Source organism: Magallana gigas, chromosome 7, assembly GCF_963853765.1.
Source record: "Magallana gigas chromosome 7, xbMagGiga1.1, whole genome shotgun sequence".
Taxonomy (NCBI): Eukaryota; Metazoa; Mollusca; class Bivalvia; order Ostreida; family Ostreidae; genus Magallana; species Magallana gigas.
The window spans coordinates 28514926-28536331 of NC_088859.1; the positions used below are offsets into that span (position 1 = coordinate 28514926).

At 36.0% G+C, this 21406-nt stretch overlaps 2 protein-coding genes across 9 annotated transcripts in view; both read right to left on the bottom strand.

Moving 5' to 3' along the window:
- Positions 1-1573: 1573 nt before the first annotated feature.
- On the bottom strand, positions 1574-12498 carry LOC105339854 (solute carrier family 22 member 4). Of its 6 annotated transcripts, none has more exons than XM_066066197.1 (9): positions 11486-12485; positions 8724-8952; positions 8305-8497; positions 6920-7153; positions 5416-5553; positions 2838-2984; positions 2250-2331; positions 1915-2134; positions 1574-1791 (listed from the first exon to the last, which is right to left on the bottom strand). In XM_066066197.1, exons 1-8 carry the CDS (start codon positions 11762-11764, stop codon positions 1955-1957), a joined length of 1482 nt encoding a protein of 493 aa, XP_065922269.1. In that variant the 5' UTR covers positions 11765-12485; the 3' UTR covers positions 1574-1791; positions 1915-1954. The 6 variants fall into 6 exon arrangements, with proteins under 6 accessions (XP_065922269.1, XP_034312467.2, XP_065922270.1 ...); XM_034456576.2 differs by having other exon boundaries at positions 2838-3041; positions 11486-12463; XM_066066198.1 differs by lacking the exon at positions 11486-12485 and adding an exon at positions 10906-11014 and having other exon boundaries at positions 2838-3041.
- A 2913-nt stretch (positions 12499-15411) lies between these two features.
- The window catches only part of LOC105320325 (polycystin family receptor for egg jelly), a 30487-nt gene continuing 24492 nt past the window's right edge, over positions 15412-21406 (bottom strand). For all 3 annotated transcript variants that reach the window (XM_066066186.1, XM_034456565.2, XM_066066187.1), the window contains 9 exons: positions 21243-21344; positions 19989-20104; positions 19730-19895; positions 19365-19637; positions 18781-19275; positions 18392-18524; positions 17925-18175; positions 17462-17633; positions 15412-17323 (listed from right to left, as the gene is read on the bottom strand). In XM_066066186.1, coding sequence (XP_065922258.1) covers positions 15861-17323; positions 17462-17633; positions 17925-18175; positions 18392-18524; positions 18781-19275; positions 19365-19637; positions 19730-19895; positions 19989-20104; positions 21243-21344 — 3171 coding nt within the window. In that variant the 3' untranslated portion in view covers positions 15412-15860. The remainder of the gene's footprint in view (positions 17324-17461; positions 17634-17924; positions 18176-18391; positions 18525-18780; positions 19276-19364; positions 19638-19729; positions 19896-19988; positions 20105-21242; positions 21345-21406) is intronic.

The window sequence follows — 21406 nt, forward strand, 5'->3', positions numbered from 1 at the left end:
CTAATTTATCCTATTTTCTTCATTGCTTTTTGGCTCACCTTAGCTGAAAGCTCAAGTGAGCTTTTCTGATCACTGTTTGTCAGGCGTCCGTCTGGACACTTTTTCATTTTCGACTTCTCCTCGAGATCCTCAGGGCCAATTTCAACCAAATTTGGCACAACGCATCCGTAGGTGAAGGGAATTCAAGTCTGTTCAAATGAAGGGCCACGCCCTCTTTCAAAGGGAGATAATTAAGAATTATTAAAAATTTGTTGGTATCTTTAAAAAATCTTTCCAAAAACCAATCGGCCAGCAAAGCTGAAACTTGTGTGGAAGCATCCTCTGGTGGTGTAGATTCAAGTTTGTTCAAATCATGATCCCCCGGGGGGGGGGGGGGGGGGGGGGAGGTATGGTTGGGTCACAATGGGGGTCGAATATTTACATAGGAATATTTTGAGTAAATCTTTAAAAATATTCTTCTCAAAAACCAATTGGCCAGAAAAGCTGAAACGTGTGTGAAAGAATCCTTAGGTAGTGTAGATTCAAGTTTATTCAAACAATGATCCCCGGGGGTAGGGTGGAGCCAAAATGGGGGATCAAATTTTACATAGAACTAATAGAGAAAAATCTTTTAAAATTTTCTTCTCAAAAACCAGTTGGCAAGAAAAGCTGTAACTTGTGTGGAAGCATCCTCTGGTTGTGTAATAGATATAGAGAAAAATCTTTAAAAATCAAATAAAAAGGATGAGACTATAATGGGATGGGGGGGGGGGTATAATAGTATATAATATTATATCATTTGTTTAGACTGTGGCCCTGGATAATTCTTGGGCCACACAAGGGGTTCAAAGTTTGATGAAGGTTTATGTTTATATGAACACTTTTTGAGAATGACAATGCTAAATATGTGATATAACTATGAAATCATCTACTTACAAAAGGGGCTCAACATAAGAACATCTGTAGAAAATTTTGAAAATCTTTTAATACAGGATCTGTTTTACTCACTCATTTGTCCCAATATTTTGGATATGACTTCATGTAGCTGATCTAATTATGTCATATGTTGCTCAGGTCAGCGATGTGGCCCATAGGCCCATGTAACGACTGCTTATACACACAAACTGAGGATTTTGACATTATACATATGCATTATAATTAAAACACTTTCATCGGTTTAGGATTTTAAAATTTTACAATATTTACCCCAAAAAATACGTTTTAAAACTTTTTGGAAAGGTAACAATTTCAACCCTGCGGAATTCGATCTCCTGACGTAGTGATTCGCAGTGAACCCTCTAAACCCCACTGCGCTACCCTGGTATGTGACATTTAAATGAAAGAAACTATTTATAAAATTACACTTGATTTTATAGTTTATTTCGATAAAATAGTACGTCAAAACATGGAGGTGTCCAATTTAATCTTAAGGTATTTACATGTTTTGCAAAGATGGCCACTCCTTAAGATGTATTGCTTTTTTTAAAGCATTCTTAATCTTTTCACCAAGTTATGATATATACTTTATTAAATCATCCTTATTTTTTCAAGATATGGAAAGGGTGGGATAAATAGATAACACACAAATCTAATAACAAGGTATAATGTTCAATTTATTGCAATATAGTTTTTTTTTTCAAAATACAAAAGATATCCAAATTGATTACAGTCGATAAATCTATCCTTCAAACATCTTCATTGAAAACAAGTTCCTATTTTCCACTCCAAAATTCCAGCATCTGGCCATGAAATGCCACAGTGCGTGAACCAAGAACCAACAAGAATCCAAATACAAAGACTTTTGGGTAAGCCCTGTAAACAATGACGACGTTATTGCATGAAATATGAACAATAAACTAACGAACAACTTTCATTCACCAATATAATCTTTGGTGAAAATCTGTATATTTATCACTGATTACTACATTTTCTTACTTTTTAAATAACTTTGCCAACTATATTTCTAATGACGTCATCAAGGTGCATCCCACGCGCTCGACAGTCGCGTCACTTCCTTCATGCTGATCATCCTGTGCCTGCTCCTGACAAGGTCGGGCAATGGTTTACCCGACGTTTCCGGAAACAACAAGCACGTGCAGCCGACGGCCCCCATTAACACGGCGTAACAAATATACGGGTAAGAAAAATGGACTTTCTGCAAAGATCAATCGGAAAATTAGATAGACAAAATCCTATCTATTGCATAAAAACTCAAACACATCATAAAAAAAACAAGCTTAAAATAAATATAAAACATTTTCAGTAATTACATGAAAGAATTCCATATATAGGACACGACCAACACAGAGTCCTATGACACCGGACGAAAGACCAACGGCAAAGCCCATACATCTGCAACAAGAAATGGTTAAACACTTACTAAATATAATTCAGAATGTATTAACGGGTACTTCACCCCCACCCCCCATTCTCCTAATTTTTACTTTATACATGTCTTTTATCAAACTACTTCGTATGCATGTTTACTGTTTAGAGTCGAAAATCGATTTACGATTGCGTGACAATTTTTCATAATTCCCACAGAGTCGTTACATTAATTCAGGCTCGATGCAACAGGTATTGGGTTGGGGATGTTTTGACAATGTACCTTTTTTATATTATCATATAAAAAAAAACCCCAAAGGTACAAGAAAATGTGCCTCTCCACTTGAAAAATAATGCAACGTGTCTGATATTTATGTAATTCTCGAATAAAGGTATAGGTTAGATATATAAAAAATAACAGTAAAAGACAATTTTGAGAAATGACGTCGGCACAATCCTGTCCATAAGTATTCCTGTGAAGGTGTTAATCCTTGCTATACATCTATCAATACACATTTATCAGTCGTTCTCACCGTATGGAGGTAGGATACACTTCCAGAGTAACCAATAAAATCAGCACAATCGTTGACGTCACGCCAAATTTTCCAAATATGGTAATTCCTAACATCATGTCCACTTGGGTGTTCATGGCTTTGGTGAGGTTGATAACAAGGATGCAACTAAGAGTGAAAGCACAGGACACTGCATAAAGAAACAGGCACCAACGACGGCCTATGCTGAAAAGAAGGCAGCCATTTTGAAAACTACACTCGGCCATTACAGTTTATCTAAAAAAAAAAACCAAACCAAAACCTGAGGTACCCAGGTACTGGTTTTGGGGGGTTTTTTGGAAAAAGGGTTTCGATTTTTTATGCACATCTTATATACCAGTCGATAGTTACAAATATGATTTCGAAACAAGATTTGTTGTGTAGTGCAAAAGACAGATTTTTTTTTTTAAATCATCGTCGGTGGCCATGTTATGATAGACATTTTTTTACAACACGTAATTTGAGTATGCAGAAATACCTTGTGCATTTCATTAAAACACCATTAATCAAACTAAGCTTCACAAAGAAATTCGTGTGTTGTAATAGTCTGAAGCCGACAGCGTATCATTCGTTCATCATTCTTTTATCATTGACTCACTTTCTAGAAAGGTCTAACACATTTCATTCAACATAAATATAAGCCGAAAGGGAATCTCTTAAAGAAAATCAACAGAACTATCTCTTTGATACTTTAACATTGCGCGAAAATACAAAGATCTGCCATTAATTCGTTAGAGATTTGCCAGACTTGTGGGTCGTAAGCAATTAGAACGAGCAACAGATACTGACAGCAGATCCCTGAAATCTAACTCCTTAATCTACTGATTCAAAAATATGAAATCAACAAAAAAGGCGAAACAAAACGCCAACTAGTTTTGTCACGTTTCCGAAATGAACAAAAATCTCCTTTATTCCTTCTGAGTAAGCGAATCCGTTGGAATGCTTCTAGTTTTACATCCAGCTAGGGACCAATACTGCTTGCTTTGGGTGATATGTCAATCCCATTGACAGATGCCAAAATGGAGATTTAAGTCAATTGCTGGCAGTTTATGACGAAAGAGAAGTCAGCAAATATAAAAAAGACCGCAAAGATTGTATTCTGCACTCGGAGTTCCCTTAAAACAGCCTACTTAAACGTATCCTCAGCAAGGTTTTATTTTCGGAAACACAATTAATCGGAGGGAAAAATCGACGAAGTTCATCGGCCTTTTAGCAGAATTGCTAAGCACGAAAGAAATGCAACAAAGAGCCCTCATTTTATCTTTGTCATAAGTTTATATAAGTCAAGAGGGCACACGAACGAGAAAAACTAGTTTTCAGTTGATATTCATTAAGAGAGCTACTCGTGAGTGTTCGAACTAGAATCCCCCAGGGATGAGAGTAAATGAGGATATATACAGCTGATAAACGCAATGCTTCGACAAAATTCTATGCTTATAGAAATTTGGACAAATAAGATTGAAATCAGAGACGCATGCTGTACAAATGTCGAGAAGCAAGAATAGAGTCGTTAGAGGCAAATGTTAATGCTACGGTTAAATGTAACAGGAAAGAGGTGACACAATGAAAAGAAATTACAAACCAGCAAAGCAAGGGTCAGAGACAAATAGAACAAGTAACAGTACCGATAATTTTAAAGAGATTGACGTACATATACGTAAATATTTTTGCAACAAATTAACTGCAAAAAATCAGAAATAGCGTGGTATGGGACACCTGTCAATATTACTGTGAATAAAAGTACATTCCAATCAAAACGCCTTTAACGGTTTAGAATTTTTGTAGAATTTTACAACATTTCATCAAAATATATATGTTTCAAAATAAGGAGGTGTTTTATACCACTTTAAATGTGCATGGTGATAAGAAAAAATATATGATTAAAAATACATTATAGATGATATACTAGGATATGCATATATTCACAATTTTTAAGTGTCTTTGTCTGTGATAACACTACGTATCAATTTTGTACTGCAGAGTCCAATAAATTCAAATGACGTATAATTGGGGCGCAAGTGGGAATTACTTATTTATTTTAAAATATTTAATTGTACTGTCATGTTGTAAATTTTGTATTTACTGCCACCCGGTAACTTCAAAATTTACTACATGACAGTACAATTACTAAAAATTAAAATTATAAATATATATAATGATGAATCATTCTTTGAATATTATGAAATGATAATTTCGGTTGAGGAGTGATCAAATCTATCATGTAAAAAGCCCTTCGGGCTTTAGTTTAATCGATTTAATCACTCCACGACCAAAATGATCACCTCATAATACTCAACGAATGATTCCTTATTCCTTACATGTATAAGGGATTAGAAACAAATGATGTATTGTGTATGAAAAAAAAAACAAATGTAAGAGATAAGAAACGATTGTAGGTCATAAAACATGTAAATAAATGGGATAGCAACAAAAATACACAAAATAATGCACAGTCTTCCAATAGATGTTCTTTATCACTTTACTGGAAGATAAACTTGCAGAGAAACAAACTTTGACATTTTAATTGAACTGAAGCTCACCAAAGAATGAAATCACTCACCATCTAGTGATAACAATGGCGGAGTAGACGAGGGGGATGTCTAATAGATAGACCAGAATCGTGTCTAAATAGACGTTAGAGGACATCTGACCCACCATCCTCTCATGTAGACAGCGGTAGACGGCACAGGTGAACAACCTAGGGAAAAATAGCAAAAAGACGGGTCAAAACAACATAGTTATGTTGCATGTTGACATAACTATCTTGCATGTCAACATATTTATCTTGCATGTCGACATAATTAGTAGAAAAATAACTTGCACACAAGGGGCAGAGATATGCCACCATACAAAACGGATCCTCATAACTTCATGTTAAATTGCTGCTTTTTTTTGGGGGGGGGGGGGTACTCTCATTTGCTAACCACAAAAATGCGAAATTTGAAAGAATAATATTCTACTGTCGGATAATAGTCAGCATTATCCGCAGATATATTACTTTTAAATGTTGTCCTATTTTAAAATAATGTAAGGTTCCTGCCATGATGACAATTATTTTAGTGAATCCACAGAATAAGAAAACTAGTTCGTTTTTATATATAAAAAACCTCTTTAAAGAGAGAACTATTGTCGAAGTGAAGTTGGTAACTTATTAATAGAAGATGCACTCAAATTTACTACCCCTCCCCTTCTTTCAAATTATCAAGATTGATACCGTTGTCAGAAATTGTGCATACAACAACAAGATGAAGATGTATGAGAAAGAATAATAAACATGCCATAGGAGACATAGCACCCTGAAATGTCATAAGTAATGTTAATAGATTGCATCCGGAGATTGACAGCCTCTCCATCAGCAGTTTTGAGGAGGTATTTACAGTGCCGTTTAGATGAACATAGATGACTTATTGTTGAGGATGTCAGCAGTTTACACTTCGAAATTCTGATAATGAAAAACCTGTCATTGTCCATTATTTTCAGAATCGACCACATGCTTATAGCGGTTGTCTTGTATGTATATTGTGTACAATAACAAAGAGATAAAGAGTTTCACTGTTTGCCATCTACTGTCTTTGAGGTGGGTTTTTTTGTTTGTTTGGGTTTTTTTACGCCTGCTTCTGCTCAATACTAGTCTTTCACTTGGAGAAGCTTTAAATTAAAGGTGGAATGTAATATTATGATATTACACTTATATATTTTTAAAAAATACAACTATACACGTTTGGACGTAGAATGCATTTCAAGAATTTTGATTAATTTTTAAAAAAGGAAATAACCTAGGCTACCAATCAGCGTGCATTTGGTTACAGCGTATGGACCAATGCTGTTAGACACAGCTGAAGGTAAAAAATAATGTTTGGATGATCTTATTGAAAAAAAAATACAAAAAAGAGATGCCCCATTCCTTGTTTGCTCCGAGAAATTAAGTAATTGACCTTCAATTTGTTTTACAAAGGCAAAAGTCTTTTTCCAAGGCAAATTTAGCTATACTTCAAAGCTGTACGTAGAAAAATGCTTTTAAAATTGCATTCAGATTTCACTAGCAGGTAAAACCCACAGCTTACCAGATGGACACAAGAGCAATGGTTGTTTTGATTCTCTCTCTGGTGTGCAACAAGTCAAAGAACGTTCGTGGTCGTCTGTACATTGAATTAAGGACGGCAAGCTTTGCTCTGTCGTAGAGCTGGGTGAAATCCGGAAGTGACGTGGCATTTGCTGAAATAATTTCCCGAATGCAAGCCTCTGCTTTAGAAAAGTTCTCTCTGCAGGTGTGCCATCTAAAGCTCTCAGGATATATGCTGTCGAAATAAAGAAACACGAGTTTTGGTGGAAAATTAGAAATCGAACTTTTTTGGAGCTTCGTCAGAAAATTGTATGAAACCACGAAGAATAATCAACTTCACATAGATCAAATTGACAAAAATGTTATGTACGGTAAGGGACCTTCTTTGTCTGGGGAAGACAACGATCACAATATTCAGGTCAGATTTAAAAAGAATAACTCCTAGTTTATAGTGTTTTATGAGATTCAACAATCCTCATTCAAAGCAAAAGTTAATTAAAGAAACGATAAAAACGAATTAATTTAACATTTTGAATCTCGTTTCAAAAAGATACGCGTGTGTGAGTTTTATTAACACTTGCGTCTTATTTACCACTTTAGACGTGTAAATAATTAGGAAATAGGGTGGTTTTAATTTGATGGAATGGTTTTTAGATGTGTGCGAACCGTATAATACACACTATCTTTCCTAGCAGTGATGAAACAATGTAACATAATAAATCAATGATACACCGTTTGTTTAAATCCTTTAATGAGCCTTTCATCCCAATATACGAAGTCTGGATCGTTTAATCGCACGTTTCTGGCGTTTACATGCAGATAATGCCCTATCTCCCCCATATATCCTAGTTCACTTCTCGTCTCGTAACATAGCAAAATGCTCGAAACATTTCGCCATGCGAACATAACAAAATAATAGGGATTACTCCTCCAGTACAATTTCTAAGGGATAGAAAAATGTAGGCATTTATTAGATAATTTTTTCCTTTTCGTTCGCATAAAATAGCCTAACATTGCATGCGGGGAGGCGTTATTGGAGTAATTGGATTTCTCTCTGCGCTATTTCCGTTATTATTCGGAGGTTAATGTGTAACGCCTGTTTAACAAAGCAAAAGAAAGCGGCTCTTTTATGTCATTCCAACCCCAGCAACGTTAATCAGACTAAAAGTACTATAAAGGATTTTTATGAATTGTACTTGATTGCTTACACTGGGTTAAATGCATTGCAGAGCGGCTTTGTTCTTTTGCCTTCAACCCAGTGTTACATGCAAAGACTCATGATCGAGTAGTGTACAAGTGTTAGCTGTCAGCTGTTGATGTATGCGTTATATGTATGTGTATATACACCGTGTAACACTTGCCATGATTGAGATGTGTAGTACTCACAAATATGTACCAATTGACAGAAGCGACGTAAATGACGTCACGATTCCTAGCCAGCGCCAATGACGCGTGACGAGTCCCTCCAGGATTAAAAGAGGTATCCCCAATGCCCACGCGCAAAAGCATACAGATAGTTCTCGCCAGTTTTGACCCACGTGTTCTATCATCTGGACACAGCTGGGGATGATGACGCCTCCTATGAAAGAAAGGTAAAACGCTGATTCAGACACGATAAAATGGAAACATCCGTACAACCCGACGCCTGCACTTACAGACCCCATCTTTTGTGTCATGGCCACGCGTAAAGATAGTCATCATGCACCTTCCAGTTTCAGAAGAAAGTAAAGTGTGGAAAATTATTTATAAAATTTATCCAGCTGTACCAACTGTAGTAGACGTATATTATTGCTTGTTGGACTAACCTGCGAATATTCCAACGAGCCCCCGCGAAATAAGGAAAAGAACCCAGTCATCCAGTATACAGAGACTTCCTTGAGCCAGACTCATCATCACCAGGTTGACATATAGAACTGTTTTCCGACCTACTAAGTCTGATAAAAATCCACTGACTACAGCACCGGCGATAATTCCACATCCCTGACATAACCAAATGTAGGTAAACTTGTCAGAGGCAAATTCACCGATCATCCACTGTTGAAATAAAAGAAAAATGAAAACATAAAGACATCCGTGGTTGTTGAATACAAAATGCATGACATATTCAAAAATTAACAAATTCAACGAAAAGATTAAATTGACCTCAAATATCACCAATGACCTTGAACCGTGACTATAACGTATTTTTTTTTCCTTTGACCTTCGAGGTCAAAATAATATAATAGGTTATATAGTTTTGAGATTAGGACAACAAGGTTTGATCACGGGTAAAACATTTTTAAAGATGGTTGAGAGCTTGGTGCAAAGGCACCATCGGCATGCATTGGTTGATTGACTATAAATAGTTTGACAACTGTCATCGCACTAAGAGCATCATTCTATGGGGCGACGGGCGAGGTTTACGAGTTGCCAAAACCTATACTGAACACGAACAACAATGAGAGTACAAACGCTCAGAGCAATCCATGGATAAAGTACTTTTCGCCTAAAACATTGCTTATGTTCTCGTCAATATATAATTATTGTGTTGTGTCTAACCTGTGTATAATGCTTTTTGTGATAATTATTTCAGTCTGATCAATAGCCACTGTCCCATTGTAATTTCTTTTGGTAAAAGGTACATTGACAAGTTGCATCTACATGTAACTTTGACATCCTTAGTTATACAGCAAAAAAATTTGATGAATAAAAGCAGAGCCATATTATTTCACATTAACATCCTCTCTCTCTCTCTCTCTCTCTCTCTCTCTCTCTCTCTCTCTCTCTCTCTCTCTCTCTCCTATCCTTGGAAGAAAACCTCGCTTTATGTTCAAAACTAATTGCATTCCTTGATCTTTCTGGTATTACGTATCACTTCTTTCGCTTTGATGATGCATTCTGCACCTTGAGACTTTCGTACATAACCATAGCACAACCACCACCACACTGATCTGTCCGGCAGCAGATTCCAAACCCCCTCCCCTCTTTTGAAGTATAATTAACCTGCCAAGCATACTTATATTTCATATCATACCCTTTCCCTTCTGGAGGATTAACTATACAAAAATTCCGCTTACGAAATTCTCACTCTTGCAATACACTGTGTATTTACATTGCAATGAATGCTAATATTCGGAAGTTAATACATTTTTGGTTTTTTGGTGTCTTTGAAAACAAAGCTGCACTGGACATTGAACAGAGATTGTCTGGAAACTACAGAGCGGTCATACTAAAGTGATTAGCGATTGATGTTTGTGAAACAACCCTATAGTTGTTTATACAATTATGAATGCATACGCGTCTACATACACCTCGGTTGTTCTTTACGCTGTCCGGCTTACACGTGTTAGCTCTATGCGTTCAGAACCAAAGCCAAAAAATCTTGATATAAAAAAAATTACCGGTACTTTTTTCTTCAAATCCAGTTTGATAATTCGCACCTGAATCTGAAAATGTTTAACCCTTCTTCGGAAATGTCTATGGCAATGATTATGACTTGCATGTGTGTTGCATCATAGAAAGTTAAATTAGAGGAGGATATCGCAGGAAAAAAACTGTTCCAACAGTTTACCCAGATGTAAATATTCCTAAATTTTAGGAAGGAATGATCGATGCGAGTAATGAACCTGACTTACTAATAATTCTTACCACATGTAAAATCTCAAAAATCTGTCAATTTGAAAGTAAAATAATACCGTACAAATTAGACGCACTTAGTAACTCGCACTTGACATAGATAATCGTTCTTGTTCAGTCTTTCAAGCTCTAAATAATTTGGATCGGAGGTACGTGCACGTGAAAATAAGAAGCATCTATGCGTAGTAGAATCAATAAATCCATTCTTGAAATTTAAAAAAAATCTCTGGTTTTTTTTAAAAAGTTAATCTCTTTTTTTTGTTGCATTTCTCTTTCAAAGTCTCCCATTGATATAGACTGAATGAGACTGAATGTAATTCTGTTAACAGATAAACAACCGTTGTTAACAAAAAGGTAATTTTACGAATGTACCTGCCCGAGGCTTTGTTTTGAACGCCGACTCTTTGGAGTTTTATCCTTGCATTTATTCCTCCTGGCCCTCCTTTGTTTTTTACGCGTTGGTGTTCTAGCCTTAGATCCATCGCATTACAGCGACTTTATTTACATCAATTACGCCATGTATGAAAATCTTTTGATTTGACTTGGGACTAAAATTGGCTGTATATTCTGATTCACTTCCACGAGGGAATCGGATAATCAATAAATTTAATTCAGAGGGTTTATCAATAGCGGTCATTTTCGGTGTACACAGAGTATAAGAGAGTAGATTTTTGACTGGAAGAATTTTGATACGTAATAATAACAATTACGCTAAACTTTCCAAATTCTTAATATAATTCTTAAAACAGTATTTTATTTTAACAAAACTTTTAACTTTGTGGTAAATGTATCGCATTTTGTTTTTATGCACAACAAAAAAACCACTGATGATTTTAAGTTAAAAACGTTGCAACTTTGTAGAAACTACACAATAGCATAAATATAGTAAAGCCTTGTATATAATAGTTAGCATACCAACAGACAAAAACGATCATAAAATATCATAATTTACCGTTGGTACTTCCCATTGATTGAACCATTTCCCCCCACAGGGATTCTCGGTTTCTCCGGGAGTCGATATATTCGTCACATTGTCAGGTAAAATCCTCGAGGAAAGAGTACATTTACTATTTTTCACATTCAGGTAAACAAAATCCACATACAAAATAACAGTGGTCACAAAAACTTGAATCAGCGACGTCAAAAAATATAACCGTTTTTGGAAATAACCAAACGGTCTTATTCGAGAAAGAATTTCCTCAAATATGGCCGCACTCGTATCATTTTTCATTTTCAATCAGCCCAAAAAAGAGTTGTTCGAATTTTCCAAGCACCATAGTGTGTTGTAATGCGGATCTCTCCAGAAGCAATGTGCCCCCATTGATGAATCGCACAGAAGTTACCTCACTGGTAGATAACTACTCCACATCCCTGCTAATTCCAATCAGAAATACAATGCCCAATAATTAATAGGAGCGCCTGACCATATGGTGGGAGGAGGTCACGAACTCGAGTGCCACCAACGCGTAATCAAAATATCTGATTTATATGTTGCAAAAATGGTAATATCAAGAATCAATGAAATATCGCTTTGATGGAATGCAGCAATTTTCATTTAATATATCTAATATCAATCACAAAATCACAATTTCAAAAAACATTTTCCAGAACAAATACTTATTGATTGTTCTTCCCCTGGCCAAAGACCCGAAGAAAACATAGAGTGTGATTGTAGATCCTTCAGGAATGGAGTATTAACGAGTTCAACAGTCAAATCCCTGCGATCTAATGATGAAGCTGGGGCACTGCTCTCGTCGTATGCATGTTCACCCCTATCATTAATGAATATGACTTGCACAGTACATGTAAACACTCTGCAATTAGCATATACGCGAGGTTAACGCACAAAAGTGCGGTACCGGTCGAGGGGTCGTCTTGACATCGGTGATGACGTCACAAGGTTTGACAAGCGAAAAATAAATTATGGTTATTTGATCCAAAAATAGAAGATGAATTTAAAAAATCATAAAATTAAGTTATGCATCATAAAATGCCGGGAAAAAGGGCGCTCGTTAGGGCGAAGTGAAACGTATTGTGTGAATTTCATACAATAGCTTTTGATGATCATCTGCAATTGTTCAACAGTTGCTAGACCGTATTCAAAACATGTCTGCGCCCCGTAGTCAGACAAAGAAATCATTTCAGTTATTGTTGGTCGAATCTGCCACCAGTAAGTGGCGCTATGATAATTATACACTGCGTCTTCACCAGACAGAATGAGGGAATATAATTCATATTTCTGGATAATAAATGGACGTCTTGCATTTCTGTAATGTTGTGTTCCAACGGGGGAGTACATGACCATCAATTCTTCCAAAATAATCAAATATATCGGAAACAAAACACTACGTAGGAAAAAAAAGAACAAAGGGAGAAGCGGTAATAAATCGGTTAAGGACCACTTCTGGAGATGCATAAAAAAGCCTACTGTTTGGTATCGAATTGTGTCACGGAACCAAAACATTGAGAAATAAAAGTCTGTCCGTGAAGGAAACTTATTTCACGGTATGAATTGCTCTTAGAAATAAATAATGTGGTTTGTTGATAAACATGTCACGAGTACCAGCCACGTACGTCATATGTTTCAAGACAATTTTAAAGAAATCTTTAAGATACCAATTTAAAGAAGTCCCGCGGGGCAAAGTACATATATATTTTCAAGCAATGCTATATAACTCCTATCTTTACCATTTGATTAATAACTTTATCATTACTTTTATAAATCCATAATTGATTGACAAATAAAAAAAGGTTAAGGGGAAATAAATACAGTTGATCACGTGATCAAGCACCCCTTCCCCCCGTAAATTCTTGGTGCTATGATGAAAGCTGCTTGGTCCAATTTGATATTAAGTTTGATAATTATGTCTGCTGTAAAACAATGATTTTGTTAAACTATGCGGATAATTATAGGCAATACGGTACTTTTACCGGTAATTTCAGTAATATTTCAATAGGAAAACAATATACTAGTACCAAGCAATAAAGGGTAACATGTTATTTCGCTATTATTAAGAAACGCCCAAAATTTAGTCGAAGCGGATGCGATTGTATTTCGACTTTGGCATTCACTAAACCTAATAAGCTTTAAAAAAACGTTTTGAAGAATCCAAATAAACCCGTATTCCCTTTTCCACAAATCAATTAAAGTTTGATGTATTTACAATTGATGCATAAAATGCGGGCTAAATAAATCTAGACAATCGAGGGAAGAAAGCAAACACATCCATTAACTTTATTTTGTGTGTGTGTTTCGATACACAAATTATATTTATTAACTTCAAATATTTCGATCTTGAGAAGAGACCGATTTTTCTGGTTTAAATACGTGAAAGTGTATAACTTTCTAAAAGAATTATTTTGAAAGAAAAATTATATGATACTGTAATAGCCAAAAATCGGACTTAGCAGCTTTAACACTCTCTGAAAAGAATTTTAAATGTTTTGAACGTTTTCTGAAAACGGAAACATTTTACTGTTGTTGACTGGGTAAGATCATAATACAAGAATCTCAAAACTGGCAGGCGTCAGCTTTTTAATTAATTTATTTTACTTAATGCTACGCAACCAATGTTCATGTTACATACTACTCAAACGCCGTACTGATGGCGAAGCGAATGGGTCGCGACAGATCTTGAAGATAGCTCGTGCGATCCAATATATTCTCTTTAAAAAGCTGCTTACATTTTCTATTTAAACAGAATTTACAAGTGATCCTACTTCCATACGACGAGGTCAATTCTCGAATAAAAAAAGTTGCTCACAGCGAATAGACCCATCAATAATGTGATATATGCTGTATTATCGAATTTTTCATATATCACCCCCCCCCCTCCCCCCAAACAAAGAGCAAAAACAAGATCGAGCAGAAAAAAATAATTTTTACTATTTACCACATCGTATTCATCTTCAATTACTTATGACCATTTATCAAAAATAAACGAAACATTCAATAGTAAAGGTAATTACGACTTCCCACTCTCTTCGTTGTCTGTCTGTACATAATTTCCCCTTAGAACAATACACTATTAATAAGTAGGAACGGTGAATAATTGAATAAGGCACCAACAAGAGGATTGTACGTAAATACATGTATGTTATGATGAATGAGCGAGCTGATATTATATTCATGAAAGAAATGGACTATTTTAAAATATGTAAATCTAATTATAGAGCTGGATATGCTAACCTCATTGCCAATGCTTTTGGGAAGCTTTGCCAGTATTTACAAAGTACCTGAGCCGCATTCAACAAACACCATTAGTTTTTGTACTAATGGGAAGATTTACACATGGGACTTCTTTTTAATTAGCGCAGTTTGATCATTTTGTTTAATTAAAAAATGCAGAGCACATAAAAATAGTGCAATTATTTTTCACGCTAAAAAATAATCTATGACGTATGACTTTTCCATATTTTTCCCCAAAAAATATTTGAAAAGGACATTTTGCTAATTGCTATTTATATAAAATACAATTTAGCCAATTAAAACTTGGGCGAATAATGCATACGAAGTGGTGTTTGCAACCAATACAAAAACAAGACTAGTATGGAAGTCTATGAATTGAAACTAGTCTAGCTAGTTTCTTTCAACAAATAATGTTCTCAATAAAATGCTCCGAAATAAAGATTCAGTAAAGACATCAATGTATATGGAACGATTTGGCTATCATTCACTATAATTTTCTATTGTGGAGTAAAAAAGACCCTAATATTTTCCGGATCATACGATCGAATCAAACAGCAGCTGTTCCAATGATAATCAGGTAAAGATAGGTATCATGCAACGACTAATATTGTATTGGGACTGAATGATGACCCAATTATTACAACAACAATCAACAATATACCAAATAAATAACGAATATAAACGTCAACTTCAACCTTTAATCTATATAACTAAAACACATACTATACAGAGTTACTGTGTTTTCAAATTCATGTCAACATTACAAAATTAATTTTCAACCGGCATATGTTTAAAGCTCTGCATTTCAATAGGCATAATCATGCATAGAAAACTATAAAAATACTGAAACTGACTTTGTGTTTAGGTTATCAAAAATTATTACCTGGAATGTACGAGTAACAAACGGATTAGACTTAATAGAACTTAATAAGACTTGATAAATTTTCGCGGCATTAGCATTATATTCACGGCGTGGTTCTGATAATTGTTATATTGCACATAGCTGCTTGTATAAAACATTGTCGATTTTTTAATTATATACTGTATAACTAAACATTAATAAAAAGTAAATTTCAACTGTTCAAGGGCTATATCTTTCTGCTCATTTCTAAATTTTTTTGGTCGGTCAACATCCCCCTCAATAGTTTGTGTGAACGGCTGGTAGCATGTTCTGGTATCTTTGGCTTTTTGAAGGAGGTACTTTCCCAAACGACGACTTCAGACCTTGTCTTTTTGCAGCATTCATTTCAAAAAGGGCATCAAGACGTTCCTCTTTACTGTAGATATGTGACAGAGACGACAGTAACTGGTCAATTCGGTCCGGGAATAAGTCGATCTTGCCTTCGATCGTGTTATAACCGCGCATGTCTTCCGGTGACAGAACGCCTCTGTCAGGAGTGCCGAGTCCAGTCCAAAGTTTGAATCGGTTCATCATGAAATCAACAATCTCGTACTCGTTGTTCTGTTTGGCGATGTCCGATCTTACCGCTCCGAATGTCTCATTCAAGATTGACAACAGCATGTTGACCACTATGAAAGTGATTGTGACGACATAGGCAAAGATGAAAATTTGCGTCATCACAGGCTCTACCATTTTCATGTCGTAGATTTCGAACTTGCCCATCATCATAACGAGGCCAGATTCGCAAGCCGTAATGAAAGTCTTGAATGAAGTGAGACTCCCAGCATAGACTAGATAAAACAGTTGGATGAATGCCAAGAAAACAATGTTAAATATTATGCTGAAGTGCATTAAGTCTCTGCAGGAATTCTTCAGCGTAGAGGCCAACAGTGACATTCGCTTGTTGAATCTTAGAAGCTTCAAGAATTTTAGAGATGCAAAGAAGACTAGCCATCCGATGATATAACTGAACAACTCACTCCAAGCTCCAACGTACTGAAACTTCATGTACTCGTTGCCATGAGAAACTTTGAACCGTTCCGTTAGTCGGCTGGTCTCAAACATGCGATAAAAGTATATAACAATGGCGGTCACCGACATGGAACAGATGCCAATTTCAACCAGATTCCAGAACTGTTTCAAATAGTTGATTTTTTCTTTTATGAGGCCTCTGAAAAGTTGAAAGATGAAGAAAACTGTAAAGGCAAAGTAGACAATTTCACAGGCAATCTGGAAAAGCATCACATCTGTCATGTAAGGTAGCAGCATTGCAGGTTCAAATCGATAGGAAGGGAAAATGCCTTGGCTTGGACTGACTTCTAGTAATAGAGTGGCAATCCCAAAAAGATTAATACCCGGATTGTAAACAGTAAATTCCACGAATATAGCACGAGTGTAACGATCGACCCATCCTTCTTTCTCGAGCTCTATGAGTTTGTTCCTTAAAACAGTCGCATTTCCCCGTAATCGAACCGTATAACCGCCACCACTATACCAAACCCTGTCGCCCATATAAGGGTATCCATCCAAGACGTTTGCCGTGGTGTATCTGTATTCTTCGCGCTGATTGGTGAAACTTGCGTTTTCGTAAGTTGGTTTCCATCCTACCCCATAATCCTCTTCGTCTTGGATACTCGTATCGTAATCGTCATTGCACTCGTGTATTATTGACTGCATATCCTCGGGAACATCACACGACCCTGGAAGTCAAATTTATCAATAAATTCATTGCTTTTTATAATCATTTCCAAAAACATGCATTAAACAAATCCAAAACATACAGAAAAAAATATTTTTGAATTAGTTTTGTGCTTAATCTTTAGAATAAATCTAAATACCCTTTTGTACACGGAGTTGGCGCATGGTAGCATATCCCATAATTCTTGACTGTTTATCATTGATGTAGCCACGTAAGAATAGCGGCTGGCCGTCATTGTACCACACTCCAGCACGAATTCCGTCTACCATTCCACTTTTAGCCCAAACCCAGAAGTCATCTTTGTTCTTAATCTGAAGAAAAAAACACCCACAGTTTTTATAAATGTAGCGTAAAAAAATTACGCTAGATCTTCTTGTATGAAATTTATATGAACAAAAATCCCATTGCATGTTGGTAAGTATGCTGAGAATATTTGATTTGCATTGCTTAATCTTTTTTTTACTTCTTACAAAAAGAACTTGTAAAATTTCTTACTTTACTAGTTACATGAAAACTTAAAAATTATAATTTGACAAAAAATGAAATGCATTTATTTCCATACATTTATTAATACATATACAATCTTTTAACAGGTTTCTTACTTTCAGGAAATGGTGTTTTGTGTCGTTGGTCGTTATGAAGACCTTTTCAAGGCTGGCCTTGTAGTAATAAGACATGTAACTACGGTTTCTGTAGCTTATAACCATCAGAATCCACAGGAAAAACGAGTAGAATAGGATTTCCCGGACAATACCCCACATCTTTATCTCCTTCAGTCGAACTTCCCGCGCTTTTTCCAAAAGGCGCGGATCTGGCGGTTTGTAGCCGGGTTTTCTTGGCTTTGCAATTTCATCTGAAATAAAATAAAATAGAATATTGCGATTAACCTTAATTTTAAATGATCTCTCAGAACAATTCTATGTTCATGTTCATATTTATATTATAACTTTATTCAATGTTTGGGCTTTGAAGACAGATATATTTGTATATACGTTTTTCTAATAATATTTATTCTTAAAGTTCAAGGCATTAATTAGGGAATATTGCAGATTTGTATTATCTAATCTACCGCTGTCCTGATCGTGAAGGTATTCTTCGTCTGTCGCCAAACGTGGCTTTTCTTCGTCTTCTTCGTCCTCCTCACCCTCCTCCCCGCCGGGGTTTTTGATCACCAGTGAGAAGAAAATTGCTGTCAGAATCACCTACAATTTTCATAAACAGAGTTATTATTGAAAAAAAATTAAGAAAATGGTTTCATTAGACATATTTTTCAGTACCTTGGGAAAAGTTGGGATATACATGATTGCGATAACCGAATACTTACCGAATCCAAGTACTTTTAAAAATCGAAATTTATCTGAGCTGTAGACTGTTGTTGACATTTAGTCTAAGAACAAGTTTTTTAACCTCTAGCAAAATGGCGCTGCAAAGCTAGACGAAAACGATTTTCGAAATTACCTTTAGAGGCTGTGTTATGAAAATAGATGTAAAGAATGAGATCAGCATTGAGGTAATCCACTTCTTGCACTTGACATCCTGGAACATGACGCCATAAAATGTGACAAATGCTGCAGAAACAAGAGTGGCGGCCCAAAGTAGAATCCAGCCGACAATGGCAAAACCCCACGGAAGATCCCAAGATTTCTTCTTTTTCTTCTTGCCGTTGCCGTCCGCAAAGTCAACTACTGACAAGGAAGTTCCGGAACGAGTGATGGCAGTTTCCGGCCGGCCTCCTTCAAGAAGTTTAGAAGGAGTCAAACAAGATCGTTCATCCGAGCTCTTCCACGTCGGATGAACGTCAAAGACAGACGCAGCAGGCTTTGACTGCTCCTCCTTCAATGCTTTTGCCACGCGAGAAGGCCGCTTGTTTCGAGGTCGAGATTTCCGGAAGATCAGAATAATCAGGAAACTGACCGGAAATACTATGATATTGCTCACAACACCAATGTATATCTGTAAGGTATATTAAATGGCTTTATTAGAAATAATACACTGCTTTAACGATACGACATAAGTACATTTATAAACGACATTGATTTTACCTGTTCCGGTGAGAGAGCAAATGGTCCAAATGTAAAAGAATTTTGCTCCGAATCTCCTTTTTCATAGAACATAGCATTTGTCAGCATAGATAAAAACAGGAGACAGAGACAACAGGAAACACGTTGGACTCGTGTAAATCGGCTCTGTGGGGGTCTGGCTATGACAGAAAACCACAGATGGCCATCGCTGAGGCTTTTTGTTGTTTTTTCCGTGAAGAGATGGCTGAATTCAGTCATTTGTTCCTTGCCCGCTACCGGTATTAGTCGATCAATCTACAAAAATGAATGGCATGGTTTCATGTGCCATCTACTGAACAGATTCTATTTTATGCACAAGAAATACAAAAGAGTCTATATTGCTGTACCATTCCGTCGTCCTCCTCAACTGCAAACCACCTGTTAGCGATGAATATGTATTTCTGGTCTGTCTGGACATCGCGAACAACAACGTTACGTAGATACCATGACGCGAACTTCCCCTTTCCAGAATTGTCGTGCCAGACATGAAGATAGTTTAATGCTCCAAGAGGTCTGATGAAGAAACAGAATAATTGCAACTTAAACTCATTAGTTTTTTTGACTCAAGGCTAAACTCTACTACTTACTGATTTCTTTTTCGCTTACCTTGGGACAGCCATGAGAAAGCCATCAACACTACCCCTTCTGAAAATCTTTCTCTTGTCGTCGCTGAACAGTCTGACGTCAGTTTCATCCTCGTCTCCAGAGAGTATAAAACTCACCTACACAGAAGTATAAGTATTCTTAAATTCTTTGTATATATTTTATCTAAACTCACTTTAGAGGACATTCGTTACTGTATTCTCTAATAACAAAATAGCGAAATAATGTAGGTAAGATGTAAGTAATCAGCTTAGGAAATCAAAGTACTGAATTACTGACGGGAGTTGATTTTATCGATTATCATTTATTTTAAAATCAACTTATCTTGCGTGGCAATTAGTTTCTAGTCTGTATTTAAATTACGCACTTTTTTATAATATGAATTTTAATTAGACTTTTCGGGCAAAATTTAGAGAAACCCCATATGAATCATGTTGTGTAATATTTAACGATAGATTTCAAACTATGTATTAGTAATCGAAACAATTTTAAAAATTGTATGGATCCAAGCACTATTGATATTGAACTCCAGTCTCGTTCAACCAGACGCTCAGCTGTCTCCGTTAATCTCCGACAAGCACGAGAGCCTCTCTGTTTTCGGAGATTTACGGAGACAGCCGAGCTTTTGGTTGAACGAGACTGTATTAAACTCTGGCGTAGGAATACATGAGACTACATAAATATCAAATTGTTCGTATTATATAAAATCTTACTATTTTCAAAGTGTTTATAGATAAGTTTCCTTGAAAAACAATGCTTCAGTATACATTACGTCCAATTTTTCTATTATATTCAAGAACTAAGACTTGTCAGCGGTGATGATTTGTGCTTAGGTCCAAACACTGTTTCACTTTCGGTTTGCCAGAGTGACTGCATAGGAGAGTTGATTAAAATCAACTCTCAAAAAATGGATGAATAAATAAAAGTGCCAAAAAACTCATAAAAACAATTAACTAATGTAACAATTTTAGAACCAAACCATAAGAATTTGAATCTGAAGAAAAAAATATTTATACAGCAACAAACCAAAAACATTTTAACAAGACCTTGGACTTTAGGTATGGGATCTTGCATCAAAACAAGTTAAAAATGACGCTGGTTTCAAGTAAAATATACACAGATTACTTAGTCATAGCTCAAAAGCCAGACACGTCTTGTTTATTTCAAAGAGCACATCGCTGTTTGACACAACTACCTAAAGTCCAAGCTCCTGTTAAAATGGTTCTAACAACAGAGGAGGAAAAGTGATTGGTGAACCTTAGAGTCCGTGCCAGCGTGGCGCCTCATTCCTGTTACAACCACTATTTCATAGTAATATCTGTCTTTCTTGTTGTTATCTGCCAAAGGAGTCAGTCCCAGCTACCGAAAACAAATCAAATTAAAGTCATTAGAATATGCAAAAGGCGTGAAATAAGTGCGGC